We start from the raw sequence: 22,841 nt of genomic DNA on the forward strand, positions 1-22,841 counted from the left end.
TAAATCTGTTTCAGCTGAAAAACACATCAAAACTAACCTGTTTTGTTATATTGCCATGGAGAAGTGCTTCAATATGTAACCGTGACAACAGCTGAGAAATAAAGGCCTTGAGGCGGGGAAGAGTGACATCTACAACAGATATTTTGACATTTAAAATCAATCATGTTTTCCATTTAAAAAAATGTATATTATTCTAAAATGAAACACATTTCTTAAGCAGAAAAAAATCATAACCATCACCAAAAGAGAGTGGGTGTTTTCTTCACAAATACTCATGTTTGGAAAAGTTTCAAGATCTAAATTGCTGTGCTCACTGCACAGTTTGCCTTGCTTAGAATTCATATGTCGTTTGACCCAGATTCCAACATATAAAAAAGGAAAAGAAAGGAAAGTAAAGACTACCCTGTGCTGCAATCAAGCTAAAGACACATCCACTTTCAAAAATAGTAACAGTCATTCAGGTGGTGGCTGAAGATAAAGCTTAAGCTGTTAACTACATAAAGAACATGGGATTTATCTTTCTCTGGGAAGCTATGTCAATCATCTTGGCAGCAATTATTTCTAAAGGCAGACTTAAAGGCAAGTGGTCATTTTGGAATTAAACTCTGTGTGCGTGCCTTTCTGTGTGCTAGCTAGAGCTACCATCTTTTATGTCCAGTTACATCTTAGCAGTTACCAAATCCTCTCTTGCAGTTTAGTCACTATTTGCACTATACTCCTTTCAATGAGATGTGCATTGTAATCCAGAGGTGACTGGATGGCCACCTTTGTAAACCAAATGCAAAATCAGGCTTATGTTTGGTCTGATTCACCCAACTTTGTACCCTATACCTGTCCCTGAAAAACACTGATCAAGTCCCTTATTCTACACCGGCTTAACTCGACATGCACTGCTTGTGTGGGTTTGCTTGGTTTTTTTTCTGGCTTCCAAGTAGAACAATGTGCATATAAAACAAATGAGAAGAGGAGGAGGGGTAGAGATAAGACATCTGCCCCTGTACTTTACAGTCCTATCTTTCACCTTCCAATTCAGGAATATCTGTATACCCTAACCTATGTGTGATTTGCCTACGCATTTATTATTGTGTTGGTGTCAGGGAGAGCAACAAAGATGAGTCAAAAGACAAATGCATCTTCAATTTTAGAACTGATTGGGGAAAATATCAGAGATTGGGGAGAAACATCAGGGATCGGCACCCACATTTGTCTATTGTCTCATTCTAAGGCCATCCCACTAGAACTTGTTTCATCCTGAAAATACCAGCAGCATCAAATATAGGGTCCCTGAGTAGCCCTCTAATCTTATGAAAGTACAGTAGCGTCTCACTCATCCAACATAAACGGGCTGGCAGAACATTGGATAAGCAAAAATGTTGGATAATGAGGGATTCAGGAGACGCCTATTAAACATCAAATTACATTATGATTTTACAAATTAAGCACCAAAACATGTTTTATAACCAATCGACAGAAAAAGTAGTTCAATACACGGTAACTGTTCTGCCTCCATGCTTAACTAAATGAACTGGAAAGGAACCATAGCATGAAGGACAGATCGGAGACTGTAGTTGGTGAAACAAAATATTTTATTAATAGACAAAATGGATGTCTTTTCCTCTTGTTGCCACTATGAAGTCTATTGTGAGGAAAGAAATCTTGTCATGACTGGATTCTTTGTAGCTTTGAGGTGACTAATACAATGTTGTCATGACTTTCTCTATTGCTGTAGTGTATGGCTTTTTAATCTAATCTGGGTACAGTTCCGACGTGACGTGAATTTTTGTGCTCCTTTCGCTTCCTATACTTCCTTCCAGTGCTTCACCAACTGACAAAATCTGACTAACAAAAAATAACTGCCATTTCAGGCTGGCAGGAGCCAAGACTAAGCTCCGCCCCTTTAGAATCTTAAAGGGATAGGGCAGCAGGTAATGTTTTGCCTCCTCGTGGCATGACAGTAACATTACGTAGTAATAGCTATATTTACGAATTTAGCACTAAAACTTTACAATGTATTGAAAAATTGACTACAAAAACACTAACTACTAAAAGGCAGACTGCATTGGATAATACAGAACATTGGATAAGTGAGACTCTACTGTACTATACAGAGAGCTTAGGCACCCTGTTGAAGGGACTGACCATGGTGTATGCAGGAAGGAGAGTATCCCACACGAACACAAGCTGATGGAAAACTGTTCTTTGAAAACGGCAACTCCAAAACTAGGAAATCCCTTTCTCTTAGAGCCGCGGTGTCAAGCTTGTGTTTTGGACTTTGTTTCCTAGCCACTGAACAAGCTGGCTAGGGCTTCTGGGAGTTGGAGGTCCAAACAGCAGAGGGCCACAAGTTTGACACCTCTGTCAAACTTGTCCTAAAGTTCCCAAGCAGCCACAAATGAGTTAGATCATGGATGAATGCCATTACAAAGTTGGCTGAATGGAAATCCACAAGAGCCTAACTTACACCTGGTTGGTGAGGGACTCTAGTAGCAAGTTTTTTGAGTCACATACATCCCTGCCCCAGTTTTAGCTACATACATTTGGGGCTTTAATCAAAGTTCCCATCTGAGAATCCTTTGGAAAGCACAGGATCTTAGACATCCTAGCTTCTGCTGATGTTAATTAAAGTTTTTGGGACTAAACTATTTTCGCATCTGTCATTTAGGTATCTTATTTTGATGAATTCGCTAAACTTATTCAATGGCTTGTTTTAAATGTTTAATGTTTAGTTACTCTTATCTTTCCTTAAAAATCATCATTAAGGATTATCTATAGCCTAAATCTGGAGGATAAATCTCTAGTACAGAGAAACGAATTCTGGCAGCTTTTCCAACCATCAGCAAGTCAATTATTGAAAAGTTTCAAGCCCTCTATGAAATGGTAACACTAAGCCAATTGTACTCATGGCTGAAAAGAAATAAACCTCTATAACAATAACAACAACAACAACAACAACACAAACAACAACAACTTTGTTCTTGTATCCTGCCACCATTTCCCCAAAGGGACTCAAGGTGGCTTACACTAGGCACAAGGTGCCTAAAAGCAGAACATAAAATAAACACAATATAAAATACAATTGAATAAAACATATAAGCATGTAAACAACAAGTTAAAACTCAGATTAAAACTCAGATTAAAACAGAGCTCACCTATTAATGGTGGTTAATGTAAACATGGCCAGGCTGTAAACAATAGGGCAAGGGGATGGGAATAAGTGCAAGGCTATAACCATGGGACGAGGGCATGGGATGAAATGCAAGGCTGCATAATAATTTATATGACGCCAGCAAGTTAAAAGGCATTTAGCTGAGCTCTGGTATCGTTATTGATGAAGGATTGCTCTAGGACCTTCATAATTTGCACTATAATAAGTTGGACCATCAATTCAAAATTGCTACACTAACCATCAGCAATTCTCTGGGGTTTAAGGCAGGTTTTCTAGCTCTGCTTGGAGATAGCAATTAGAAATAAAAGATGCTCACACTCAGTAAAAGCTTACCATCTAAGGCTTCTTTTAGTTCATCTTTGGTCCAGGCAACTTCTGTCATTAATAGCCGAAGGTAATACATGGCATGCTGGTGGGGCTGTTCAGCTCGGAAGTTGTTAAGTGATCGCATATACTATCAATGTTAGAACAAAAATAAAAAATAGTTAAAAACTGAACTTGTGCAAAGTGCTGATTCCCTTCACATTCTTCACTTTTAAATTCAAAAGACAAACACAAATAAAAGCAAAAAGATATTAAAACAGGTGACCAGGCTCCTTGTAGTTGATTTCTGAAACCAGGATTTGAAATTAGTTAGCATAGCTAACTAAAAGCTGTTGCTAACTAAGAGCTGTGGTTAGTGCTAGCACAGATAAAACAGTAAAAATATGAATGAGAAGCAAAGTCAAATGTATGATCTTGCATTCTGTTCCCAAATGTCTGAAGGGCTAGGGAGGAATACATCTGCAAAGACTGAACAGATGATTTCAGAAGGTCAGAGCTGCAGATAGAAAAGCTGCTACCAACATGAGAGGATATTTCATGTTCACATAATGTTGTATGTTAAGATTCGGAGGGTCCTTTCCATTTGCAGAAGAGCTCAGCATAATAATCTCACTGGCAAAATTATGGGATCCCCGTCCCATAGCTTCTCAGACAGATTTCTGGGGTGAGCAAAAAAGGCTTCAGAGAAAAATCAAATTGCTTGCCCCACCTCTATAGAGAATAGCAATGTCAGGATCCAAAACAACCTGTTTATAATGAGTAAATAAACTGAAACTGATGTTTCTACAAGTTAAATCTATTTATCTCATGGAGACAACTTCATTTCAAATAATTTGATTCATAAAGAGATCAATGATAATATTAATATAATAACTTTATTCTTATATCCTGGTACCATCTCCCTGAAGGGACTCGGGGTGCCTTATATTTGGGGCAAATTGCCCACAAAACACTAAAAACAATACAAGCAATCAATTAGAGCAAAAACAGAATTAAAATAAGAACACGGTAAAATATAACAATTGAGATAAAACACAATTAGATAAAACAGTAGAATATAAAATAGTAGCAAAAACTCAATCAAAACAATACTCAACAAACCAATTTCCAGTAGTACAATCGGTGTGACCAGTCAACAGTCACCGAGCAGGACAACAAAAACTCACTGAGAAGTTTAAACTCATGTATAGTGTCTTCCCTAATTTGAACAGAACAGTATGCTTTCTGGTTTGATTTTAGTTTCAAAGCAAAGTGTTTGATGGCTTACCGCCTCCTTGATAATTTCAAATCTTTTTTCATCAATCTCAAAGGTGGCCATTTTCTCAACAATCTTCTTCAGTAGGATATGCTGCTTGTCATTGTAACCCTTCACAGATAGCTAAATGAAGAGAATAAGTAAGTTGTTCTATATACTTGAAACATTCCTTTCAAATAAATTACAGATCTCCGGGCAGTGAAAAGCCATTTCCTAACATCAGGAAAGGTTTTCCTCCACTTTAACAGAAATCTTAATGTTTTCCATCAGTTGCATTAAATTCCTGAAGTTTCACTAATATTCTTACTTACTCATGGGGCTAAACTGGTACCAAACGTAACCACTGTGGAAGTGAAATTATAGTACAGAGCAAGCATCATTCTACACTGCAAAGCAAAGAAAGCACTGTTCATCACATAAGGCAATAAGGCAAGTCCTCATTAGAATTTAAAAAAAGATAACCCAGAAATATTGTAATTATTGTTCCAAATAAAAAATAAGGGTATCCTTAGATTTCAAAATCTAGAGCAAATATAGTAAGAAACATTTCCATTCCAGTTTCTAAAGCAAAAGAGTTTATAATATTTTTATGAAGAGAAGTAGGATATCACAAAACTGTTGGGACATCAAGATGACAGCTTCCTAAAGTTATTGCATAACTGGATTAACCATCTCATGCACTCACTCTGAAGTACTGCTTCTGCGTAATGCATACCAATTTAATATTCCATGAACCCTGCTTTACTGCATCCTTCTGTCTTTTTCACCCATGTGTATTTGCATGCATTTGCTTTTATTTAAGAAAACACTGTTTATCTCATCCTGTGAGTCAGAAATTGTATAGCATTGTTGAAGGCATTATCAGCCCCCGACAAAGACACAAAACTCTATAAACAACGTTTCAACAGAACTGAGCCACAGCATCTGGGTAATGAACAGGGGGAAAATTTGAAGTACTTTATACAAAATGGGAATGACCATGGTAGATGATCGAAGAAATTAGAATGGCTTCAGGTTATGCTGACTAGATCCCAGGCCGTAGTCTGAAGACAGATGATACAGCAATCTTGTTGAAGCTATGTATATCTGGGTCAGCAATTTGATGGGAGGCTCTCTGAGAACACTAGCTTCACCAACTTGAGTTCCAAGATGGAAGAACGGAAGAACATAAATTTTGATAGTAACAAACAAAAGGCTAGTAGCGTTTTAGAATATAAAAAACCCTGTGTTTGTATTTTCAAATCAATTTTACTATAGAAAACTCTATGTCATCCTAAACACCATCAAACAATGTTCAATAAGACAACAGTAGATCTTCTTTTTGGCCTTAAGTAGATATATGAAATTGTAATATTGATGAAGAAAAGCTAAAAAGTAGTCATGTATAAGATCATTTTTTTCTAATGCAGAAAAAATGAACTCAAATTTATTTGACACTAACGTGCTATTTTTATCATAGTCAGTTAAACGTTTAGTAATATTTAGTAAAGCCAATGTTGAGGAGGGCAGTTTCTACAAATATTTATGTTCCTATAGATGTATTTTAATCCTTATTGCCATATAACATTTGGGTGGATGCATGGTTTTCTTTAGTACGCCTCAAAATTCAAAAGACTGAAAGATTAGAAGGTTCCATTATTATTTTAAAAGTTATTTTTTCAAAGCTCCTATGCAAATGACTAACCATGCAAATTAATAATTCTGTATAAAGCACACTACAAAAATACTCACAAAAAACACAAGCCAATCACAACCAAACCATTCAATAAATTGTTACGATGTTACACAAGATCTTTACTCTTTGTTGCGACAAAAATGCAAGGAAACACATAACAAGTAGCCATTTTGAAGAATGAAGCAGCCTACATTTTTCCAAACGGCATTTAATGCTCAAGCCATCTCATTCCTTCCTGGTTTCCCCCCAGCTTACTTACAAGTATTGCATTCATTCCTGATGCAATGGCATAGACCAAACCTGAGAGGCGTGCTGCATATGTATACTCTTTTAAATCATCCTTCAATAACCTGATTAACAGGTATGTCATGTTGCAATGGAGAGGGTCAGCATAAAGGTAGCGACTAACAAAAAGAAAAAAAAAGGATGCTTTGATACTTCAAGCAGCGACATGGTAATGGGTGAAGAAACATGACTGAAGAGTATGTATATGCAGCCTCATAACCAATATTCTTGGGAATGAAGAAATGAAATCATACTAAAGAATTTTCTTCATTGGATGCCCTTTAATAAAACTGGAAAAATGGAGTAGAATCTTAGCTCCAGTTCAGAGTATAATTTTAAGTGAAAGGAAATCTTACAACTAATCTGACAAATGATGCAAAACGAAGCCAAAGGTCCTGAATGTGAATGGAAGTGTTGAAGACTTAAGAAAAGATTTAAGTGAAAACTCAAATTATGAGAAAGTATAGTCAGAAACCAAGGTTGAAAAAGGAACAAAAATTAGATTTTCAATTGGGAAAAAGATTTTAAATATGCTTCAACAAATCAAATTTTGCTGTAGCTGTTTGATTCATGGAAGTAAATTTCAGGCTTTTAAGAAGTCTCCTTGATTTGGGTACTTACATACATCCCATAGATGGTATTTTGGAGATCATAGTTCAAGCCAGCTAGTTCTGCTGCATATGCATACTCGTTGAGGGAGTCTTTGAGTAGCTCAAGGTACAAATAGGCCATGTTACAATGTAAGGGATCCACGTAAGCAAATGGGCTGGAAGAAAATGTTGAAAGTAAAATATCTAATACAATTACTTCCCAATTCTGTAGATCCCCCATACTGGGCCTCAAGGATACAGGTAAGAACAGGTGGATATTGAGACAAACACAAACACACAAGTAAATGGGGAAAAGATAACTACAGAGAGCTAAAACATAACTATTTAATGATTTGACTAACATTATTAACAGTACAGATTGTTAACTCACTCACTACATTTTGAGTTTGGTATGAAGAATTTAGAATGAGAACAATTCTATAAGGGAATTAAAAACTATCACAACTGAAAACTCATAAAGTAGTCCATACAAGACAGTATGATACCAAAGTTAATTTGTATCAGAATGAAATATCACTGAACACATCTGCTAGTTTCATAGAACAAGAAAAGTACTACAGCTGTGAGTTCATTTTTACTACCAAGTTGTTATTTCTAAATTAAGCACACAAATATCAAACCAGGTTTCATGTTTGACTCTAACACACAAGACAGCGTGATAGAATTCTGTAGATCCCAAGGACGTACAAGAGCCTGCACAGACTTATAAAGGCAAAAACAACTCAAAGACTCAAGTCATGTTTCAACAATACTGCTTAATACCAGCATATTAAGAATGACTACACAGAGTTAAGAGTAGAAACAAAATGGGTATAGCATGGCCCAAAATCAACTATATAAAATATATATAGATATGTAGCATTTTCAGAAATACAAACCTGCAATAAAAATAAGCTGTTCACACACAAATATTGCAATTGAATAAATGTCTAAGTTTGGTTTTTAAAGGAAAAACTAGACTGCTTTAAATAGTAGGTGAAACAGGCTGTCACACCAACATTTTTGATCTGCAAAGCCATCCTATACATTTTAACTAGATTTAAGTTGCAAACAAACAGTGTTCAAAAGACTCACTACTAAGAAAATGTATGGCCTCTTGTAGGCTCAGTATATCTTTATTACTTATATGACACTGCTGTAGTACTGTTTCATTTAGTTTTTACCTTTGTGTTATCCTGTTATCATAAAACGTCAATGACATAACTGCATATCTGTTGACATGTTTTGCAAAAACCTTTTCTAGAGACAGATCAACTTGTACATGTTATCTAAAACAGTACTTCTTGATGCATTTACTAAAAACTTTGGTACCTGCTTGTGAATGAAAATGCATAAAAATACACTGACATTTGTGTGAGCTGTGATAAATCCAAAATAGAATCATGCAAACTACCATAACTAATTATAATGGAATGATCAGTATATCTACCTGCCAAGACTTTTCTCCTCAGCTACTGCTTTTTGGTATCTCACCAACTGGCTTAAACTATCTTGGCCTCAGAATCCATGTTCTGCCAGTCTAAATCAAATGTCTTATTTCTTCCCATTTAATGTGTCATTACAGTTTTGTATTAATTTGTCTGATAAATTTTAAAAGACTATATAAATTACTTTTTCTGGAAAGGAATAATCATATATAAGGAGGAGGTTGAACATGTGCAAAAGGACGTGATAGACCAGGAAGAGATATCAACGGTACCCCAGTCAATTACCTGGCAACAAAAGTATGTATATCAGGTATGCCATGACAATGTTATGTTATATTTGCAGTATTTTAAATTATGATACATTCACATAGTGTACACTCCTAGCATTGTTGTGACATAGTGTACACTCTTAGCATTGTTGTGACATAAGTGAACAGTAAGATTTTCTATAGAAAGCTATTGCCCAGGTAGCTACTGTCCCAGCTGTCTCTTGCATACAAGTTATGCCCTTCCAGGCCACTGCAAAACAGGATATGCTGAAAGGGCAAACCATAGAAATAAAGCTACAGTATTTCTGCACATTCAGCAACTGTATCTCACAGCATGGTAGAGAACTGGAAGCAATTTGACAAACTGAATATGCAATTGCCTCTTGAGGCTATGCGGTCATGTGTTAATTGCTGGATCCAAATGCCCACATGTATTCTATGTAAATAATTTCCCATCTCCCTGTTAAATGTGCGACAATTCTATTGTTTGCCTAGCAAAACCACAGGGAACAGATGCTCTTCCAGATGTTGAGTAACAACTTGCATCAGTGATAACTGCCATAGCCAATTGTAAAGAATTAAAAAAGAAAATTGAGGTCTAGCAATTTTTGGAGAGCTATGTATTTTCCATCTCTGCTCTAGCATGTCCTATATCAATCAACCATAGCTGCAATTCAAGTCTTTCTTTTGGGCAGGGGAAGCAATATTTTATGTTAAGAACTGTGTGTTCTACCAGAGGTAGTTGAGATATCAGCATTGAAAAACACATTTTCTGGCTAGACTCATAGGATCACATTCCTCATTCTAGCACCATTTTTCCTTCTTTAGCAATCTTACACCTATTCCACTGTTTGCCTTTCCTATAATAATATCTATCTTTCTTACAACTGCTTTGCTTACAGTGACAGTGACAAGATTTATACAGTCTTGTCAGAAAGTCAATGAGGTGTAGTTTCCTTTCTAAAACAATAACATGAAGCTATTTAACAATTTTATCTCTAAAACATATTGCTTTAAAAACAATTAAGTCTAACAAAATCAAACTTGCTTACCAAATAGTTATCTCCTTTCTAGATGGATTTTTACAGAAAGAATGAGGACTGGTACAAAATTTGCTAGTTTAGGAACACTGATTTTTAATAATTTATGTTTAATTCATTATAAAATATGTATTGGTACAGAACTCTTATTTGAACTTGAACTTTGGCTATAACATATAATGATAACATTAAAGTTTGTGTTTCCTCCCTTGTAAGAAAAATTTCATCAGTTCTTTCATGATGAGAGGACTTTTTTTCTTCTCAGGAGTGACTTGAGAAACTGCAAGTCGCTTCTAATGTGAGAAAATTGGCCGTCTGCAAGGATGTTGCCCAGGGGACGCCCAGGTGTTTGATGTTTTACCATCCTTGTGGGAGATTTCCATAAGAAATGTTTTATTTTAGAATGTGATTCAGACTACCAAGAATATGCCGCTCAACAAGAAGCTCTAGCATATAGTTTCCAAGGAATCTGATATCCCTTCTGAATACTAAGCTATCTTGGAAAACTTCAGATCTCAGAGTCCATGTCACTGGTACACTTCTTATTCTGCAATCAAAGTACCACTGAGGGCAGAAGGGTTATAGAAAGGTTCTCTGCTTGTTGTTTATTGTAAGACAAACGCAGGCTCCGAGCTGGCCTCAAACTCATTAACTCTTGGTCAGAGTGATTTGTGGCAGCTGGCAGCTGGCTGCTCACCAGCCTGCGCCACAGCCCAGGCCCAACAGCTGGAAAACTGCATGGGATGCTGGAAGTTGTAGGCCAAAACACCTGGGGACCCACAGGTTGAGAACCACTGGTCCATCACAAAGGTGTTGTTTCACCTCAACAGTGTGGTGTTGAATCCCAACAAAAGGTTGAGATGGGACAAGGAAGAGAAATGTCTTGAGAGGGGACAGTTCATGAAAAAATGAACTGCTGATCAGATCCAATTGGGAGTGCAATGGAACTCAGCTTGAAAAAAAAGTGATTTCCCTTTAAATGGGACAGAAGGAATGGCCAGTATTAAAGCAAACCAAAAGACAAAACTCCACAAGCTGATAGATGGTTACTTGCTTTATTTGTTTTTAAAGATGCAATGCATTTTGTCCTCAGATCTTCACTAAAAAAATACAAATATAATCCCATTTAATATAATTAAATGGACCATTAAGAAAGAGAACTCTCTAGTCTGTAGTTCTCTTTGCTTAATGGTCGATTGTTTTGGAGACTGTATTATATAGCTTCAAAAATTGTGTAAAGGGATAATATGCAATATTATGTAGAATAATATAATCTGTATGTTTTTAAATAATGTAATTAATGTTGTATTTTACTTGTTAATGTACCGAATAGAATTAAATTTATATTTTTAGTGTAGCCCCTGAGGAAGGCCAACTCTAATAGTGGCAGGAATTTAAAACAAATAATTTATTTAAAACAAATAAATGAGGATATAAAACTTAGTATCCTTATTTATTCTGACTTTTCTCATAGGTCCTCATCGCCTCTCTCTTTTGACTAGCCCATTTTAGTCAATCACAGTTCTGAACTGAACATCCTGTTCACTGGAAACAACAAAGATTTATATGAAATGCATAATTATTTGAAGAGAATATCTACATTGGGAGTGGATGAATGATTCTAACATATCAAATCCAGAGATGCCACAGAATTACCTGCTCTGGCAGAGGATAAGTAAGGAGGCAATGTAATATAAAAATACACAATGGACTATTGTGGAACCATACCATTTTTTTCTTCATGAGGCATTTTTTTCTTCCCAAATTGCATCACACAATTTGGAACTTTCTACAAATAAACATCATTCTCTGTGTGCTAAATACTTTTAAAAAGAAAAGTATAGGCAGTTCCTAAGCTTCAGTGGACATTGCACAGAGAACAGATGAAACCCTTTTTCAGTCTGCCTTTTTCACGCAGCTGGGATTGAGTGGAGAGAATGACTGGGACCATGCCTCACCGACTCCAACTTTCCCATATAAAATGTTGCAAGGCAGGCAATGGCAGATGTTTTAGGAATGCACAATTGCAATTACAACAGAAAATACTGCTTGAGTTACTCATACCCTGTTCTCCTGTTTTTGTATAAGTGCTAATTAAAAATTGAGGGTTTAATTTTGACCTTTTTTTGTGGATACATGACATACCAACACACTAACACAAATGCATTAGTTCAGTAAGAAAATAAGAATATTAAAATATCTCCTGTCTAAAAAGCCATTTGCTATAAAACAAGGAGCAACATACCAACTGCAAGAGGTCATTTTCAGTTTTTGGCAGAGTAGCCACATTTACATATTAAATATATTTTTTTAAAGGCAGCATCACATAAAAATGCATAACCATCTAAAGAAATTAAGAGTATCAAATATGTATATTTGCAGACACATGTAGCTGATCTAATCACACTTGCATAAAAGAAGACACTCTTTTCATCCCAAAGTTGAGGTCCACTAAACAAATTGCATATAAAAAAATATTTACCAAAAAGAAGGCGACTGTCAGAATTTCAACATGTATGAAAAAACTAAAGACAAGTGCTTGGATCCAGGTACAGCTATTTATGTATAGAAGTATGTTTAAGCTTATTTACTCTCAGCTGCTTATTCTGTGATCTGTAAGCTGAAAAATTCTACCTTGGCTGTATCACAGATTATCGGATTTGAGGCAGAGGAACTGTCCTCCATACCAAAGCAGTTCTTCAATTTTGTCTTCCAATCTGGAGAAAATGACTACAAAAAAGCCAGCTGTTTTTACAAATATACACTCTGCTTAGTATGATAAATTGTAAAGATAATGTTTGCATACCTGAAAAATTCAAAGTTGAGACAAGCTTTGGGTAAGAAAAATTTATCATCTTGCTTGAACCACAGTTTGCTCATAGCAGTGTCCTGCATTTAAAAATAACACATATTTCTACATTAAACACTGTATTTTTAATCATATTTTAATATTCTTCTTAATGACAAAGGTACAACATCTACACAGGTGGAATACCCAAAAGCTCAACAGAGGCCTTTTTCCTTCTCTTACAACTCAAGTGTAGACACCTGAAGAACAGATATAAAGGGATGTTTGGAACTCCTATTCATATATGGGGCCACTGTGGTACTATTTCTCTAAAATCATGCATCCCCTATAATCTAAGCTTAAGAATGGAAGACTAGTTGTCAACAGCAAAAGTGATGATGGACTCCAAATCCTTGTCCAAATCTATGTCCAAATTTGCAACAGGCTGATCTTGCTTCATTTTGTGATGACGTATTCTATGGGAGTTCGTATTTAATCCCTGCACATAAGGGCACTGTCTCCATTGTTACTTAAAATGAAAGCTTTACATATCTGAATACAGTAAACTAGTCGAACTTTGATATGTAAGGTAAAATTACCTTTAACATTAGAGCTAAACGGATTACATTCACATTTACCATCTAAACTTAACATTGTTTATTTATTTATTTATTTCATTTATATACTGCTCTTCTCCCCCAGGATACAACACTGTTCAAGTTGTATTACAAAAGTATTGATCTTGCACAGTTAATGGGAAGAGGAATGTCCACAAATTTTATGATTCGGAAGTAATATACTACACTATGTAACACAATTTTTGTTCCTGGGTTATAAATGTCATTTTCTAATTGGTTCTATCATAAAAACATGGAAAGTTTCCTAAACTTCAAAAACTTTGTTTTTGCGGGACATCCTGCAGAACATTTTGCTATAGGTTTTTTAAAAATAAATAATGAGTCTCATCTAATTCAACATAGTTTGTGGCAGACACAAAAACGAAGTTTCTAGAGTATAACAACTACTTTCAAAATAAGTATTGCACAATTAAACAGGAAATAACATTTTCAAACCAGAAACAGAAGTTTTCTAATTTTGTTACATAATGTTATAGTTTATTAATTATGTAAAAAAAATATTAGAATATGAGAGATAATTCCACTGTTTTTGTGGTGTACTTATTAAAATTTTATAGTGATAACTCTCTACACAGGTTGCTGAGACAGTGACACCTTTGCTTTCTGATAATTCAACGTATACTAACATTGTTTCAGGCACAAAATAAAATAAAATATTGTGTATAAAATTACTTTCAGGCTATGTGTATAAAATGTATATGGAACATATACAGATTGTAGTGTTTGGGTACCTGGGTTTCATTTCCAAGGCATTTCATTATGTATATAGATGCAAATACAGGCTTTCCAAATCTGAAATAATCCAAATTCCAAAACATTTCTGTTCTCTAATGCTTTGGATAAGAGATACTCAACCTTTATCTGTTTAAGTTACCTTTGAGAAATGGGAACATAATCCATCACCATTATATATCTCAACTATAATAGCAACTAAAAACCAAAACTGGACAACCATTAGATATTACTTTTCAAATAATTTCCCAAACATTAATATTTTTAACCATTTCTACTTGATATTTAAAAAGTTCTTACCTTAATAAGAGTAGGGTACTGTGGTGCATCCTTCTCTAAAGGTATTATTTCAAAGTTAGTAGGAATAAATTCATTCTTCATTGGGAGCTTGAATTTTCCATTAAGGTCAGCATTTTGCCATTTCTGGGTGTAAAGTGCAAATAAGAATAATGTTTTTGCTCTTATTCAAGTGAGTATAACAAAAGCCAGTGGTTCAATTCTTACTTGCCATAAATATCTCTACTACACATGATATTTGGGGGGGGGGGGGGACTGAACACATTTCTCCCAAATTCTTTATAAACAATTTGCAAGTAATATATTTCATGGTCCACATATAATTGCATGTTTTATTTTAACTATGTTACTGCACATGCTATCTGACAGAGGATCAGCTGATATGCTACAGCTATCATGTCAACTACAATGAAAATGTTTGCCACATACGGGATTTTTCCCAAAGCTAGCTAAATATTTTACACTGATTTTCCTCCCAGACTTGAGTATATACACAGTCCTTTGAGTCCCAACAACTACCTCTTCCACACACAAAATTTGGGGGGGTTGAATCCAATTTCCTTTGATTCTCCAAACAGATTATCACCCAGAGATTACCCATGAAAATGCTCCATATGAACAGCACCAGCAAGACAATAGTTTTTGAAAAACAACCAAGTATTAAAGTTCATATTCAAACACAGTGGTGCAATTCCTATTGTAAAGGGTTTGCTCAGGAATTCAGGGTTCCTTTCGATTTGTTGTGGTCCTCTTACTGAACATCTAGTTTAGGGAAATAGAATATATTAATGGACATTATTGAATAATGGGCTTTCTCTATGGCAGCGCTTTGATTATGAAATTCCCTACCCAAGGAAGTTAACCTGGCTCATCTCTTTTAAACATTCAAAACAGTGCTGTTCCACATGGCACTTGGTGTTTGCTTTTTTAATTGTTTCAAAACTGGATTTTAGAATTGTTTCTATATTGCTTTTAGGGGTTATTCATTTTAAAGAGAATTTTAATGTATTTTAAACATGTTTTTACTTCTGTATTGTTTTAATTACAGTAGAACCTCGGGAGTCCGAGTTAAGCGGGCGGACGTCAGCTTGGTCAACCCGGATCACTCGGATTACCAGGTTCCGTGCTCTCCCTTTGGCGGCGGCTTGGAGCCAGGGAAGCGGGTGTCGCTTCCCTGGCTCCAAGTGGCCACCAAAGGGAGGAAACCTCTTCGTTCGGCGGGTGCTTCCTTCCAAGCAAAGGCTCTCTCTCCCTTTGGCAGAGGCCTGGAGCCAGGGAAGCGACTCCCGTTTCCCTGGCTCCAACCCTCCACCAAAGGGAGAAAGCACCCGCCGAACGAAGGGGCTCTTTCTCCCTTTGGCGGAGGGTTGGAGCCAGGGTAGCGGGAGTCGCTTCCCTGGCTCCAGGCCTCTGCCAAAGGGAGAGAGAGCCTTTGCTTGGAAGGAAGCACCCGCCGAACGAAGAGGCCACTTTGGTGGCCACTTGGAGCCAGGGAAGCGACACGCTTCCCGCTTCCCTGGCTCCAAGCGCCCGCCGAACGGAGAGGAAACCTCTCCGTTCGGTGGGCGTTTGGGCCAGCCATTGAGTGGGTGAGGGGAGAGGGCCGCAAAAGCCCTCCCCATTCACCTACCCGCCCGCACGTGCCTCGGCTCCTTCGTCACGCCGGGGGCTGGCAACACCGGCGCCCAGCGTGGCGAAGGAGCCAGCCGTGCATGTTGCTAGGTAGATAGCAAGCTACCTAGCAACACACACAGGGCGCTCGCCCCTTGGGAGGTGCCCCCTGCGTGTTGCTAGGTAGCTTGCTATCTACCTAGCAACACGCAGGGGGCACCTCCCAAGGGGCGAGCGCCCTGTGCGTGTTGCTAGGTAGCTCGCTATCTACCTAGCAACACACACACCAGCGACCAGGTGAACGGGGAGGGCCTTTGTGGCCCTCCCCGTTCACCTGCTCGGATTGCATGGAGGCTCGGACGAGCGGGGCTCGAACGAATGGGGTTTTACTGTAGTTTCTATTTGTTCATCACCCTCAGGAGCCCTTGTGGGTTCAGAGGTGATACTGAAAGACTAAATAAAATAATAAATAACCACTTTCTTAGCAGCACTAAAAACAGTTCTGTATTCAGGATTGGATTAAAGAATTAAACACTACCAATTTTCTTAGCACACCTTAACGACTTCATCAGAAATTGCTTCTTGTTTGTACTGGGTTCCATACCATTGCTCTGTTTTATCGGTTTTTCCTTCAAAAGTCTTAGAGACTATTGCAACCCTAAAAATAAAATTATAAGGCAGTCAGCAATTAAGATTTTCCTTTTGAAGATAACTATAAACAATCTTGCATAGTGATAATAATGACAAGGTTAATAAGGACACTTTATTGACAGTGCCATTTTTATCAATCCTTTTCTACATCTGCACACTCCTTTTAACAATGAGAAGTCAAGTCAGTCGACATTTATTCATCTTTAAAGGATTGTGTTAAAGGGATTCGGGTACATGCAACATTTCTTAGCAATTTATGAACAAGCACATGTAACTCATAACACTATTAAGAAAGAAATTTGCAGAGTTTAATATAGGGGACTTTTTGCTATTAAGGCCAATGATACACGAGGAGGGGGGGGATAATCTTTGATAAATAATTAACTGTATATTTTTAATGATAAATACTAATGCTACACTATAAATAAAATATAAATACTGTAACCCTCAAAAAACAGTCCTACAACACTATCAATCTCCTGTGTACACATTGTTTAGACCTACAGATTAACAGAAACAACATTATAACTATTCCTACAGAGAGAATGTGGTGAAGATCCTCCTTTTAAAAAACTAATAGATATGATCTACAGAGCAGTTCTACTGAAAGGGCTTATCTTTGGAATAGTGCTAACTTTTGGTGAAGTTCCAGGAAACTATGCAAAAACAGTAATATGGCAGAAATAAGCTCCTATTCCCTAGGAAAACAATTTCCAGTCTATAACATCAGATTGCTTGGCATGTACTGGTCCAGAGCAGGAAAAGACGGCAGTAAGTGCTGGAGAATACTGCAAAAAAAAAAAAGCCTGTATCATTTTCCCACAACTGTTCCCAACTCTTCTGGTCCTTCTATAGTCAAGAAGGAGCAAACTGTTGGGAAAAGCTCGATGAATTTTAAGTGTGAGGGCTCGCCAATTTAGACAGAATACGTTAAGCTTGCTTCTTTGATTATTTCTAACGGGAGATTAAGGTGCATCAATCTAGATGCCATTAATCATGTCATATTCACTCCCAAACATAAGACTTCAAGATATATATTGGAACAGTTATAACATAATCATGAATGAAGTAACTGAACAATACTGACCACAGCCTCTACATTGATTTCAGAAGCCTAGATGTATAACACTTCAAAACTAAGGGAGTCAATATATCTAGAAAGTAGAATACAGTGGTTCTCAACCTGTGGGTCCCCCAGATGTCTTTGCCTTCAACTCTCAGATATCCTAACAGGTGGTAAATTGGCTGTGATTTCTTGGAGTTGTAGGTCAAAACACCTGGGTACCCACAGATTGAGAATCACTGGTATAAGAGATTAAATATCTCTACAGTTATCCGCTTAATTTGCCTTTCTGCTATATTTTCAGAACTATATATTGTTGTAAGTCCTATATCAACATATTTATTTCACTTCTAAAATAAAATTCAGGAAAAAATATATCATCCTAAATTATCCTTCCTAGCTTCCTAGTATGGCTTCTGAAAGCCTGCTGGAGTCAGAGGAGAGAAACAGTACACATACAGCAGTGAAACACTTTGTAGCACTTTCTTCACTAGAGGCAAGAGCTAGGGCTCTTGTATTTACATGTTTCGGGCAGCAAAGAGTATCTATGTCCAATCATTGCACCAGGCACAGGTAAAAGAGGAGAAACATGAATAAATGGGTTTAATTAAAAGTTTGTGGTAGACTTCTTTGTCTATTGTCTAGGGATTCTGCTCGTTTTGCTGCAAAGGACTAACATGGCTACTCCTCTAGAAACATTATTGAGTTGTCTGCAAAATAGAAAAAGCCTCAGGAATTAAAATCAAATGCAAAGTGAACCCTGAAAAAGAGCACTTAATACTTAAGGGTTTCGACAACTCTTTTAAAATAGTTTTGACATTTTAAAACATTTTCTTCCATCTGTAACATTATGTAATACATTCAAACTTCTCCTGAAGTTGCTTTCCAGACTTTCTGAAGAGTCAGTTAAAGAAAAAAGAAAAAGATCAAACCCTGAAGTCTTTCCATGCTGGAATGTGAAACAGAACGTGCTTTTTTGATTATGCTTTCTGCATTACATTTTCAAGTGATTTTTTAAAATCACATTTAAGTTTTCAGTACTGGATGACTTTTCTTGACACAGCAAGCCACCCTAGTTTGTCATGAATGAACAGCAGTATGTGGCATGTAGCTCAGTAATTCTCAGTTGTAAAAAGAATCATTTAAAAAACGATATAGCGGTTGTTCCATGGTTGGCTTATTATGTCATCTGGTAGTGGGTGATTTCTCTTCCTTTGACTTATTACATCCCAGCGAACCAGAGAAAGAAGCCAAGAACAAACTCTGGAACCTTTTTCTGATCTGGAGTACACCAAAGACAGGAAGCTGCCTACTACAAGATGACAGGATGAACCAACTATGGAACAAATGCTGTAGTTTGTGCAGCCACCCACAATGCAAGCAGAAACAAGCAAGTAGCATATGCAAGTGCACTCTATGTACATGACAAACTAAGGATCCCAATGGCTTGAAATGTCATGCAAATTATCCACTGGATACATTTTAAAGAGAATGTTTTTGGCAAGGAAGTCCTATTGATTTCTCCAGCTGAAAGGGAAAAAAATTAAACATGAAATAGCAAGCGCAATTACTATCTCTATAGGCAATTACACGTAAGAGAAAACATTTACTAGAAATTTCTCCTGCATCTCAGAGCCAACTGATAGTTATTCTGAATACAGAACAGTAGGAGGGATGGAACACCTATCAATTTAAACATTTAGCACAAACAAAACCTTAAAACAATGAATAGAGCTTAATAAGTGAGAGTAATTACTCATGTTAACCTTGTAACTGGCTGCTAAATAATATCCCAAGATGGAAGAGTCTGTGTTATAAATGAAGTATGCCAATAGCTTTCATTCAAATTATGCATGAATACAAGATACAATACAATAGCGTGAGGAAAGCTTTATTTCCCTTTGAAATTAGTTTCTATGGTAACAGTTCCGTCATTGACATTGAGAAACACTGCTTACCTAAGTGTTTCTTGTGTGTACTCCCACAAAATCATGGCTTCAGCAAAACAAAAAGCCAATTATGCACAGAACAGCTGAAAATCTATCCTTGTGTAGTTAGAACAATAATTTAACATTGCATGAGTATTATATTAACCTTGATAGCTAAAAATGGGTTCTAATAGAAATGGCTTCTCAAGTGAACAACAGTGTTTTTTCCCTTGAAACAAATAATAAGACACAGAAGAGGGTAAGTTACTACACTGGTAAGAATGAGGCAACTGAGGATAACAAATGGTGAAATAGACACTCACATCCACTTCTAGTTTGGGGCACGCCGAGTGGGAAGAACAATCAGAGATACAAACTAAAGTGCATCATTTTCTCTATTTTAACCCTCCTTTTTCAACACAATGAACAGTGAATTCACACATATGAACAGGTGATTTGTTTGCAACTGTAGTTCTTTAAATTGTCATCTTCAGACACACACATATGGATCACTGTGGTTGCAGAAATTCTCAAAATCTCCTACTGCGTCTGTTTTAGAGTAGCTCTCTTCCTCCTTCCACAGATAAATGCTGCCCCTTCCCCCTCTATACTAAACTATCTTTCCCAAGTGGTTCCAAGTCCGTTGCAAAGAAGTAAACAGCAAAATACAAAGGGAGAAGGGGGAGAGATGGAGGGTTGTGCAAATTCACAGAGGATTGTATGAAAAACCAGAGTTACAAGCAAGGAAGCCACTTCTTCATTATTTGTGATTCTCACATCCAGGCGATTTAAAAGCTGAGTCACCACACAGGAGAGTTGTCATGCCAAGAGCGAAGTGAGCACTGCTCTTTCAAATGCTACATGAACTCTAGGTCTTGCATAATGCTGATGAAGCAGCCCTGCAGACATATGCCTCTGAAAAATGCCTAAGCAGCAGCTATGGCCCTTCCTGAATGACTTTTCAATGCCTTTGGCAGAGGATGATGAGTCAATTGGTAAGAGAAGTCAACCCTGTTCATAACTTTGCATGTTCTGCCTTTCTTAGGTTCAGCATATGTGATGAACTGCTTTACAAAAACCAAAATCTAGAAATGTAGAAAGCTAAGGATCTCCTGTAACTAGTGGCACAATGGGAACAATCAACAGTACATGGAGGAAATTAGGTCTCATGAATGCTTAATAATTACTAATGTAGTAATATATGAGCTTGGAGGGTGACTTTCCATGTTTCAGAATAAATTTTATACCATTCTGTAGACTTCATCTCAGGTGATAAGTAAAGCATTAGAGATCGCTGTTTTTCCCTTAAGCTTCGCAACGCCCCGTTTGCAAATGAAACAAATGATTTTCCTATCCCCATCACATGTTTTCCCTTGTTCCACTTTCTTTTAAATTATGTGTTTGCCCTCCCATCACACGGGAGACATATTTCTCCTTCCCAGTTTTCTTTTGATAGAAAAAAAATCCTCTTTGTTTTTTTGCAGAAGTATTTTTTATCTTTTTTAAAAAAAGATATGAATTACCATTCCTTCTTCCCTGGTCCCCAAAAAAAAATAGTGGAAGAAAGGAATCTATATTGCCCATCTTGGCTCCTCCATTCAGAATGACATCATTGTTACGTTTACAAGTGGAAATGGAGGCGTCCCATCAAAGGTGAAATTTGACATTTTTACCCATCTTCACACAGGGAATTTAAAATGAAGTTGATTGCCAATCGACTTAGGGAAAAACCACACTTTAGAAATGGCAAAATAGTTGAAACTCACAGTACGAGCTTGCGTTGTGTGATGGGGTTATTTCATGTGATTAAGTCCTTTGTCTGTAGGAGTGGAATGTGCAAGTCTGAGTGGATTTTGATTGTGTGGCCCTCATCAAAATTGAACTGGGCTGCATGCACCTGAATAAAACCTTTTTCCCTTGCACTCTATAAAAGCTTTACATTTCTAAAGATGATTACAGACTAGAAGAGGGTATTTGGCATGGGGTGGGGCAAACATCCATAGTGAAGGTAACATTGGAGCTGGATGTATGCTTTATGATTCAACCCATTTGATGCCCATCACTTGTTCCATGTTACACATACCTTACCAGAAGGACAAAGTTGATGACTCACTACATGATCTAGTGTAGTTATAAATGGACTGTAAGAGGCCGAAGCAGAATTTGATTCATCAACATTACTGAAAGCCTGTGAAGTTGTCTGGCTTAATAAGATGTCAAGTGAAAGCAAAAGTGACACCACTGATTAATCAGATGGAATGGATATCGAATTTGATGGTGGTACAGCCTGAGGTAAGGGTGCACCTTAATATGCAGGTATAGAAAACAGCAGTGGAACTGGAGCTGGTGGTAAGTGACAGAACTGTAGGGACAGCTGGAAACAAAGATAAGTTAGATGATAAATTATATTGAATTTATATTGGCCTGGAGTCTGAAGAACCCTTATCCCTTAATAAAAGGGTAGGAGATCTTGTGATCAAAACCTATGGCACTCGATCTTTGGGCCCATCAGCATAGGTTGATCTCAAAATCTAGGTAGTGATCCAAGGTGACAACATAAAGCTTTCCTATAGTTTTTTTATTTAGTATCTAACTTCAGCTCTTCGAGATTCCCAAAAACAGCAAATTGTACTCTTGAAATCAAGATCAAAAACCCAAATCAAAGCAAATTTTCTTCTCTATAGTCAGAGAATAACTATCCAAAAGAGTCAGTGACTGTTATGATTGAGCCTCATGGCTCTGTTACTGACAGACGTGGGCGTAAGACTCCTCGAGAGTCAGATACTCTCGAGGAGCGAGAGAGAAAAAGACTGCGAGACATATTTGCAGCACCATCTGACGAGGAGTCTTTCGAAGGGTTTACGGAGAGAATGGAGGAGGGGCTGGTTAGCTCAGAGGAGGATGAGATGGATTGGACTCGGGTAAGGGAGGAAGTGGGTGCCACTGGCCATGATGGGACAGAAGATGAATGGGGACCTTCAGGATTAGACCCATGGTTTAGCTGGAGGGATGGGACGGGATCCACAGCTGGAGATGCTGTTGGGCGTAGTCAGAGGTGTTCCAGCTCTGACGAGGAAAGTG

At 37.2% G+C, this 22,841-nt stretch overlaps 1 protein-coding gene and 1 long non-coding RNA gene across 5 annotated transcripts in view; one reads left to right on the forward strand and one right to left on the reverse strand.

Annotated features, from left to right (window-relative positions):
- ide (insulin degrading enzyme) overlaps positions 1-22,841 on the reverse strand; it is an 86,118-nt gene that overhangs the window by 20,044 nt on the left and 43,233 nt on the right. For 3 of the 4 annotated variants that reach the window (XM_062976147.1, XM_062976149.1, XM_062976151.1), the window contains exons 12-18: positions 16,674-16,776; positions 14,511-14,633; positions 12,859-12,941; positions 7,327-7,471; positions 4,758-4,868; positions 3,500-3,620; positions 38-129 (exon numbers count right to left, since the gene is read on the reverse strand). In XM_062976147.1, the coding sequence (XP_062832217.1) occupies positions 38-129; positions 3,500-3,620; positions 4,758-4,868; positions 7,327-7,471; positions 12,859-12,941; positions 14,511-14,633; positions 16,674-16,776 (778 nt within the window). Of the gene's footprint in view, positions 1-37; positions 130-3,499; positions 3,621-4,757; positions 4,869-6,679; positions 6,825-7,326; positions 7,472-12,858; positions 12,942-14,510; positions 14,634-16,673; positions 16,777-22,841 lie in introns of all 4 variants that reach the window. The other variant, XM_062976148.1, reaches the window with a different exon arrangement.
- LOC134297733 (uncharacterized) lies at positions 7,471-14,149 on the forward strand. The gene is made up of 2 exons (XR_010004595.1): positions 7,471-9,053; positions 11,527-14,149. It is a non-coding gene; the product is annotated as an uncharacterized LOC134297733 (long non-coding RNA).

Source organism: Anolis carolinensis, chromosome 3, assembly GCF_035594765.1.
Source record: "Anolis carolinensis isolate JA03-04 chromosome 3, rAnoCar3.1.pri, whole genome shotgun sequence".
In the NCBI taxonomy this organism is placed as follows: Eukaryota; Metazoa; Chordata; class Lepidosauria; order Squamata; family Dactyloidae; genus Anolis; species Anolis carolinensis.